The sequence below is a fragment of the Apteryx mantelli genome, unplaced genomic scaffold (assembly GCF_036417845.1).
Source record: "Apteryx mantelli isolate bAptMan1 unplaced genomic scaffold, bAptMan1.hap1 HAP1_SCAFFOLD_39, whole genome shotgun sequence".
Lineage (NCBI taxonomy): Eukaryota > Metazoa > Chordata > Aves > Apterygiformes > Apterygidae > Apteryx > Apteryx mantelli.
Window position 1 is genome coordinate 1,780,933 of NW_027118744.1, and position 9,321 is coordinate 1,790,253.

General features: G+C 54.9%; 1 protein-coding gene across 1 annotated transcript; it reads left to right on the plus strand.

Annotated features, from left to right (window-relative positions):
• Positions 1–2,483: 2,483 nt before the first annotated feature.
• On the plus strand, positions 2,484–8,866 carry LOC136996416 (ankyrin repeat domain-containing protein 7-like). The gene is made up of 11 exons (XM_067317339.1): positions 2,484–2,698; positions 4,021–4,135; positions 4,382–4,555; positions 4,648–4,754; positions 5,501–5,638; positions 5,935–6,083; positions 6,828–6,846; positions 7,022–7,094; positions 7,681–7,764; positions 8,259–8,343; positions 8,787–8,866. The coding sequence occupies exons 1-11, from the start codon at positions 2,484–2,486 to the stop codon at positions 8,864–8,866; spliced, it is 1,239 nt and encodes a 412-aa protein (XP_067173440.1).
• The last annotated feature ends 455 nt before the right edge of the window (positions 8,867–9,321 follow it).

The following is a 9,321-nucleotide window of genomic DNA, read 5'->3' on the forward strand; positions in this document are numbered from 1 at the left end:
TTTTGTGCAGCCCCGTCTGGCGAAAGATCAGTGCTCAATCTGCAAAGAAAGGGGGCACTGGAAAAGAAAGGGCTGGCAACCTCAGGCTGGGAACCGATCCAGCCCTGCAAGCCATTAAGCTACTGGCATTAAAGGAGGAATCCGGAAGGGGACCGGGGGAAGCGTCCCCAGCCGAACCCCTGGTTCCACTAAGGCTGGGAAATGATGGAGTAGAAGTTTTAGTTGATACAGGAGCCGCTTACTCTGTACTTAATACTTGTAAAGGAAACTTTAGCCATGAAACTGTAAGCGTTGTTGGTGCTACAGGCAAACGAGAGAATCGGCCCTTCTTGCAGCCCTTACAACTTAAACTGGGAAAACAGGGGGTGACTCATCAATTTTTATATATGCCTGAATGTCCCATACCCTTGATGGGAAGGGATTTATTGAATAAGTTGAACGCGCAGATAACCTTTAAGAATGGAGAGGTGCAGCTACTACTACCTGAATCAAAAGCTGCGGAAGCGAGAATGTTTATGTTACAGAGCGCGCAAAAACCGGAGGAAGAGATTCCTGCGGAAGTAGACGATGCAGTAATAGCCTTGGTATGTGTTATAGGTAAACGCGACAAATTGACAACCACTCGGGCCGGGTTGCATAAATTCCAATTTAATAAAATAATTGAGCAAGTCACAAGTAAGCAAAACAGCGCTGGGCGGCCGGGGAGTCTCCTGCTCCACCAACGGCGCGCGCGATCCCCCCCTCACAGTCTCCTTATATGCGATTCGAGTTCCGGGTATACATGGCACTTCCTGTAACTTCTGCGATTGCGCCGGCTGTTGCTAGGGGGTCTTCTTCAGCCTTCTGGTGGTCGTGGGGATGAAGGCTGGAGTCTTCCTCTGCGTTGTGTGTGGTGACCCTCAGGTCATGCATATATTTTACAACTGTGTGACCTCGCCATTGCCATATTAGGCTATCTAAACTAACATCGCCGCCTCGCTGGCTCCACTCAATTATCTCAGGCGGGGTACATGCCCTCATTATAGGATGTTGTGGTTTTAGCCCGTAATTAGCGCCTAGTTTCATCGTAAAATCACTTCCCGATTTGATGTAACAAACTAGCACCTATCACAGTATGGGCTAGCGGAATTCCAGGTTGGTCTAAATTGGCGAAACCAGTGAAGGTTGTTCTAAAATCTGGGACTAAACCGGTAAGGCAAAAGCAGTATCCTGTTAAGTGGGAGGCTAGAAAAGGGTTGGAAGAATTAACAACTACATTTTTGAATTATGGGTTATTGATAGAGCGTGAAGCAGAATATAACACCCCAGGATTATCAGTAAAGAAACAAAATGGCAAAGAATATAGGTTGGTTCAGGGTTTAAGAGCCGTGAATGGGCTCTTCAGCGACCACCAGGGACCCCCATAGAAGCCCCCCGGAGACTCAGACTCAGACCGCATGCGTAATGACTCTGTAAATATGATAATTAGTTCCAGGAAATAGAATGAATATGTACAATCATTCCGGGAAATTTAATGCATGGGTATGTAACAAAGCAATAGAAGCTTTGGCTAATGCAACACGTGGCATGCACGTTGGGCGGAGTGATCCCCTGTGCACCCGGCGCCGTAATAAAGAGAATGCCTGCTTCTCAGTGCTACACTGGTGCTAAGGAGTTTTTCTCCCCATTTCGGTGACAACGGGGCGGACGGGAGCGAGTGACTTAGGTGGCAGCCCCCGGAGGCAGCCCTCGGGCCATAGCGGCCCCCGTGTCTGTGGTGCGGGCACCAGCGCCTTTCTGTTTCCCCTGAGCTGCTGGGTGCCCGTGGGGGTGCGCGCAGTTCGCTAGCGAATGGCAAGCTGGGCTAGCTGGCGCGTAGGAGGCGCCTGGGCACGGACGGCGGGCAGGCTGAGAGGCCGAGCTGATATTCGAGGGAGTCGCGAGTGCGCGGGGGCTTGGGAGGCTGCGGAGTCTCATGAGGGAGGGCGTTTTCGCTGGTGAACTTCCACCTCCCTGAAAGGAGGCTGCATCTCCTCTCCTCCTGGCGAGTCACCTGGATGCAAGCAAAGGCGCTGCCTTTGGGGAGGGAAACCCCAGCCCCGGCCCCAGCCCCGGCCCCGGCCCCGGCAGTACTGCGCAGGCGTGCAGTGGCCCCCCCGCTCCGCTCTGTGACGCCGCCGCGCGACCTCGCCGCGGCTGTTGCGCATCGCAGCGCCTGCGCAGCCTCTGGAGGCGGTTGCTCCCAGTGCTGTGGCCGCCGCTGCCGGAGCGAGGGCGCGTGCCTCGCTGGGAGCCTTGCTGCGTCCCTGCTCTCGGCCCGCGCATCTGCCCCCGGCCCGGGGGCTCCGAGCCCGCGGCCCCGCAGCCCGCCGGGGCGCAGCCCCGCAGCAGCTGTCCCGGGCCGCGGCCACTGGCCGGCACTCGGCTCCTCTGCCCCCGCGCGAGGCGGGGCCGTGTCCGTGGGGCCGTGCCCGTGCCGGGCCGCGTCCCGTCCCCGCTGCAGCATGAAGAGGCTCTTCGGGCTCTTCAGCAAGGGGCAGGGGCCGCCGCCGTCGCCGTCCGGCGGCGCTTCCCTGCCCTGCGTCGGCGCTGCCTCCGAGCTCCGCGAGAAGGAGCTGGGCAAGCTGCACCGCGCAGCTGCCAGTGGTGACCTGGCGCGGGTGCGGCGGCCGTGGTGGCTGCGGAGACTCGGCATCAACAGGCGGGACAAGGCGAAGCGGTGAGGGGGGCGGCGCCGCGCGCGCCTGCGCCCGCCCGGCCGGGCTCTGGGCCGCGCCGCGAGCGTGGGGGGAAGCGCGAGGGGCGGCTGCAAGGGCCGGGCTGTGGCGGCGGTGGCGGCGGCTGCGTCTGTGGCTGCAGCGCGGCCCCACAGCGGCGGGCGGAGGGGGCGGCGGTGGCGCAGCTGGGAGGCTCCAGCGGGCCCTTGCTGCGAGCAGAGAGGTCTCCTTGCCTGGTGGCAGCCCGCGAGGCTCGGCTCGGCTCGGCTGAGGAGGGCGAAACGAGGGGCAGGTTTTGTGAGCGGCTTCTCCCGCAGAGTCACCTGTACTGCGTGCGTGCCAGCAGCCCTTCGGAGGTGGTCGCGTGTTCCTTCGTAGCCGCATCGGCTGCGGTGGTTTGATTGGAGATGCTGGGCAGTTTGAAGGGCCGCCTTTCTTCCAGGCGCGGCGCGGCAGGGCAGGGCAGGGCAGGGCCCTTCCTGGAAGGGAGGGCGGAAGGAAGGGAGGGAGTGCCGTTTTCTTCAGCTGGCGAGGGCTGTTGGAAAGGCAGCTCTGCTGCCTTGGAGAGGGCTTCCTCCGTGGTTGAGCTTGTAGGAGAAGGGTAGCTACAACTGCCGGCAAGACAGAGCGCTGCTTTGTTGCTGTGGGCATGGCAGTGTTGTGGGGGAAGGTTTCTGCTGGCTGGTTTGCTAGGTGTTACCGAGGGCGCTTTGGAGTGAGCGTGTCCTCGCGTTTGCTGCAGTAGTGAGCTCGGGGAAAGGACAGAAGGCACGAATTCCCGAAAAGCACAGCACAAAGCTGATGCGATGGTGTTCTAAAAGCCACCTCCTTAGCCTCTGGCACGCTGTTGTCACGTGAGCGATGCTGGCGAAAGCTAGAGGGTCCCTTGCCGTAGGCTTAAGGTGGCCAAGGCTTGGTCGTCCTTGCTGGGCTGTGTGTGTCGTGCTGTTGGAGGCAGTGGCCAGTTGCCTGGGCAGAGGCGTGGAGGGCAGCAGTTTCCCACCGGAAGCCTGAGGCTGTGTGGGAAGAGTCCTGCGGCTGGGCGCAGGAATCCATTTGCAGGGAACGAGGCGGGGAGCTGAGTGACCGTCGTCTTCATAAATGGGTGCTGGGGTGGGGTGGGGTGGTGTGGGGGGCATTTTTCCTAGCCCGCCCCAGGCTTTGGGTGTGCAACTGCTGTCATGGCTGAAGGAACGAGAAACTTTTTCTAAGTTTGTTTTTTGGAACCGGAAACGGGTGGCCCTACCCACGTGCCATAGGCAGGAGCGGTGTTTTCAGCTGTGTGCGTGTCTGTCGGTGTTAACGTCGTATATTTAAATTTTAGGACCCCTCTGCATCTTGCTTGCGCTAACGGGCATTCGGAGGTTGTTTCCTATTTAGTAGGAAACAAGTGCAAGCTGGATCCTCGTGACAATTTCAAGAGATCGCCGCTGATGAAGGTACGTGGAGTATGTGATGCTGCTGTAGGTAGGGCTTATAAGTTATGCACTGAGCGATCCCTCCCTTGGGTGATTCTTGACCTAGGTGTGGGTGGCGATTGTGTCGTGCTTGGTGCCGAATAGGCGCCTAACGTTACCTAATCTTTGAACGCGTTATTGTTTTCCGAGGTTGGCAAGCTGTGGGAGTTGTGGCAGAGGGAAACATAGTTGCTGGAAAGGTTTCCTTTTTTCCTGTGTTGTTTCCAGGCAGTACAGTGCCAGCAAGAAGAATGCGTTGCTATTCTGCTAGCACACGGTGCCGACCCTAATCTGGCTGATGTTAACGGCAGCACTGCCCTTCACCTCGCTGCCATTGCTCCTAACACCTCTCTAGCAGGGCAGTTACTGGAGCACAATGCCCGTATTGATGCACGGAATGAGGTAAGCGCAGAGTTTGGGTAAGGCCGCTCTTGGAAAGAAAAGGTTGCTTCACTTCTCTGTGTTTTTCTAACTGAGGGGATTTATGCTTTCAGATGGGATACACTCCCCTTGCTCTTGCTGTGTCCGAACATCACGAAGAGATGGTGGAGTTCCTGCTTAAAAAGGGAGCTGACATGCACGCTCGAGATCGGTCTGAAAGGTGAAGGGCTTGTCCAAACAGGGCGTGGGTCTCCTGAGTATTCTTAAAGCTTGACTGATGAGAGGCGTGGGCGTGAGCCTCTAAAAGGCCTAAGTAAGTAGCCACACGGAAGCAGTTGCTTCTGCGTGACTTTGGAAAAGTGATCTGCGCTTGGCTGCTGTTGCGCCTCACTGGCTGGCTTCTGCCTTCAGGACTGCCAGAAAGCATTGTGTCTGGTCGCCGCAAGGCAGGGGAGTTGCCGCTAGTTCTCCAGCATTGCTGCTGGGCAGGAGCAGGTTTTTAGAACCCAGGCATGGTTGGTAGGTAAGTGTTGTCTCACGGGCAGCGTTGTCTCTCTGTCCTGACACTTGCTTTGACAACGGGCACACGTTGAAACGAGAGAGGTTCCAGCTGGATGTGAGGAGAACCTTGCTGGCTGCGAGGACAGTGACGCGTCGGAACGGGTTGCCCGAGGAGGTTGTGCAGCCTCCCTCCTTGGCAGCTTTGAAGAACCGACCGAGTAAAGCCGTGAGCAACCCGGTCCGGCCTCGTAGCTGAGCGTGCTTTGGGGAGGTGTTAGGCGGAGAGACCTCCTGAGGCCCCTTCTGACCTGAGTTCTCCTGTGCTTCCGTGTAGTTGGCTCTGCTTTCCTTCTGCCTGTGGGAAAGGGGGAAGTAATTGTTTTGGGAGCAAATAGGGCTGCAAATAATGCCAGTGAGATGTCTGTATCGGCCGATAGATTTCCTGTCGTCTTTTGGATGCTCTAGGACCCCTCTTATGCTTGCTGCTTCTGCTGGGGACATGAGCATGATAGAAGTTCTTCTTCGCTATGGTGCTGATCTTTCCCAGGAAGACGTTCTTGGATGGACAGCGGAGGATTGCGCTAGAACTTCTGGACGTGCTCGGTAGGTGCTTTGGGTCACCGTTAGAGTTGCTAAGTTGTCCGAACGTCCGTGTTGGTTTATGGGCATGCTTGGTAACAGCAGCAAGGTTTAATGGTGTGTGGAGACCTTTGTTGCAGCTGGGCAAAAAGGACTCTTCTGGTACGTATTGTTCCCGTGTCAGGTGCGAATTGGGAAATTGTCCTCAACTTCCACCCAAATGCTCCGTTAGGTTTCACGTTTGTGGTGCTGAGCTCGCATCAAATTGCTCGCAATGCAAAGTCTGAAAATCAGTGTGTTTCCTTTCTTTCTGTATACAGTGTTAGTCAACACCTGGTAGACTCTGCAGTCGGGGAAAAGGCAGGAGAAGCTTCTGCAGGCGGTGCAAAGGGCGTGCCAGCGCTTAGCACGCCTCCCAGAGCAGGAGCTGCTGGCTTTGCATTGGGTGCCTGCGCTCTGGCCAGCGGAGGTAGGATCCTTAACCGTGGAGGAGCTGATGAGGAAAATCCCTACGGCCTTTTCTTTTGGTGGCTTGTGTTGTTGAAGCTTACCGTGTTCACCACTGACTTCAGTGGAGGTCTTGGATGGAGTAGCGCACACAGTTTTGTAAAATGCGCTTCTGTGTTGCCGACTGGACACGTGTCTTGCAAGGCCGTGAGGGCGCTTCTATAATTAGCGTGTTAGCCGTCCGTTCGGAGGGTTGTTGCCTATTGGATCCCCCATGTTTATAGATGGGGGCTTTCCTTTTTTCTTAAAAAAAAAAAAAGAAAAAAAAAAGGAAAGAAAAGAAAAAGAAAAAAAATTACAAATACTGTGCAGTACCTGGCATTTTCAACCACAGGTTGGTGGAGGGGGACGGGACAAAGAGAGAATGAGAGAGAGAGAGAACAATCTCTGCCTGTGGCGTATGCTTGCATGTGTGGTATGAAGAGTTCAGCAGTTGAGTCATTTCTTATCCTGTTCAGCCCGCGCCAGCATTTGCTAACTGTCTGCTCACATAGCATCTTGGCGCCATGCTAGTTTTTCAGTTAGGAATGTTAGAAGGAAATATGAGGACAGTGTTGAATTTGCTTGCTTACTTAGTTTGGGGGGGGGGAGAATTCAGTATGATGAGAAAAATCAGTGGTTTGGGGCATACTTTTGTTCGTGCTGTCTCGCCTGAATGTTCCACTCCAGTGTGGCCTGTAGAACTGTCCGTGTTGCACGCTTGTAGGCATTGTTGACATTGGAAGGTCTGACATGCTAAGAATTAATCATGTCAATTAATATTTGAACAGTGAGAGACGACGTTTCCCACGGATGCTTTGTAAGGTGAGACTTGAACAATACCTTTTCCCAAATCCTTTAACCTGCCTAAAAAGAGGAAAGATTGGAGAGACAGGGTCCTTCTTGCCTTTGCTTTTCAAGAATGTTGGAGGAAGAGGAGAGTGATGACAGCTGTCCTGCTTCTGAGGAAGAAAACCACAGTTCAGCTGCCAAGGTAAAGTGCCTCAACAGGCAACGCTTGCCATGGGACGACTCATTTGCAGGAAAGACCTGTCTGGACTTCAGTCTCCAGGCAGGTGGTTTTCTCCTGCAGAGCGGTCTCCTGCCTGCCACCCTTTCTGCTGCTGTGAGCTGTTTCCTCAAAGACTTGTAGCCGTGGCAGAGCATGCAGCAGCCTTGTGGTCGGGGGGGTGAAAGAGCAGTAGGTGACAAGATAAATGGCCACGTGGTTTTCTTCCTGTGAGTCAGATCTCGAGACCATAAAAGTTGATCAGCTCCTGGGTTGCCTATTCTTTTGTCCTCCAGAGCTTGCTCTTTGTTTCCAGTGACTTTGGCAATAGAATTCTGACTGATATGGAGGAAGGGCGTTTATTGTTCAAAATCTGCTGAAATGCTTCATCCCCTGGCTCTCCTTTCCTCCTTGTCAGGTTCCTCAAGTGTGCTTGGCGGGGAGTTGCTCAAGCGGGTCTTTTTTTCTCATGCCGGATGCGGATGACATTCCAGGCTTGCATGTGATCTCACGCTGCCTGTTTCAACTCTGTGGGGGTTTTTTTGGTTTTTTTTGGTTTTTTTTTCCCCAGTTGCGGTGTATGGCGTTGGGACTGCGCTGTGATGAAGACTGCAAGTGTGGTGCTGGAACCCAGGCTGTACTGCTGGAGATGCAGGCATGTTTGATTTTTAAGCTGGTTCCGGTTTTTTTTCAGTGACCTTTGAGAGATTGTCGCAAATGTTGCTGCAGTAGCTCTTCAGAGACATAGTAAGATGTGATTGTGGTTTGAAGAGTGAAAGCGAGGAAAGAGAAGGAGGTTTGACTAAGGTTGTTTGAGAAGCAGGCAGCTGTTGGTTTTCCTTGGCGCAAAGGAGGGGGAAAGGGTGCGTGCGCTCCTGGATGTTGTAACGTAGGTGAAGCCAGGGTCAGCCTGTGTGCAGGCAGTGCTTCTCAGGAGCTTTGCAGAAGCAGAGCCGGGCGTTTGTGACGTTAGATATTGCTGTCTACTCAAAGACGTTCCCGAGGAAAAACTGCAGGCCTGGTAGAAGAGAAGTGAGAACGTTTCCCTGTGTGGGTACAGAGGAGAGAAGTACTTTGCAAGGTGTCGCCTGCCTGTGCAGAGGCTGCTTGTTTCTGTTCTTTCCAACGCTTTTGGCTGGCCTCTTTTAGGAAGAATCACCTGAACGTCAGGGAGAGGAGGCTACTGGTGGTCCTCAAGTTGCGGATGCTGCAGAATCCCCTGCTGGTGTGAGAGGTGAGTTAATAAACATTGATCCGCTTTGTTTCTTTGCTAGTTGTGCCGAGTCAATGACCGGAAATGGTGATCTGCTTGTGAGACGGTACGGCACCCCCTTTTGCCCTTGCCAGCAAATGCCAGGGGGGAAGGTTGAGGGTAGCGAGTGTCAGTTGAGGGAGCTGTTTTGTGGTAGTGCTAGGTAAGGAGCGTTGTTTCCTGGTGACTTGCTGCGCGTGTGAGGATGTTTTGGCTAGCGCTTTGAGGGTTCCTCCTCTACCGTGCAAAGTGCTCGTGAGTGCCAAACTCTGGAGCCCTAGTTTGGAGGGGAGATGCCCCCGAAACCTCCCTACTCCGTGACTCCGGCCTGCCTGAGCCTGGTTTGCATGCTACCCGACCATCTGTTGGGCATTTGTTGTAGCCGTGTGAGCTGCCGTGCTGGGCTTGGGCATCTTCTGCTGCAGAGAAGGCCACGGGAAGTGGCGAGAACACGGCGGTGCGGCTGGGGCTGAACAACACGGCTTTGTTTTTCCTCTGTAGTTGAACTGTTCTCCGTCTCTTGGCTGCAGGGCTTGCCTGATGGAGGAGAACAGCAGAGTGAAAGAAGGACTCATGGCATGTCGTTTCTTACTTCCTTTGTAGGTGTTACGTCAGCAGCAGGAGTGGAGCGGGAGGAAGACAGCGACTCTCCCTGGGACTCCGAGGTGCTTTCAGTGAGGAGTGCAGCAGGGTCCCCGTGGGGGGGAGCGCTCGGGAGCTTGCTTTGGACATGGGCCCCATCAGTGGCCCTTCCAAGGCCCCAAGGCCCCAGGGCCCAGGACACAGCGCGGGCCGTCATGCAGCTACAGGATTTGAGGGATGCTGCTGAGGAAAGAAGCCATCTCTCGGGCACCCAACAGGACAAGAAGAGTTACTTTGCCTTGGAAATGCCTGTTAGTTATTCTCGTGCACTTGCAGTGACTGGCCCCACACCACACTCCTTTTTCCTTTCCGAAATGC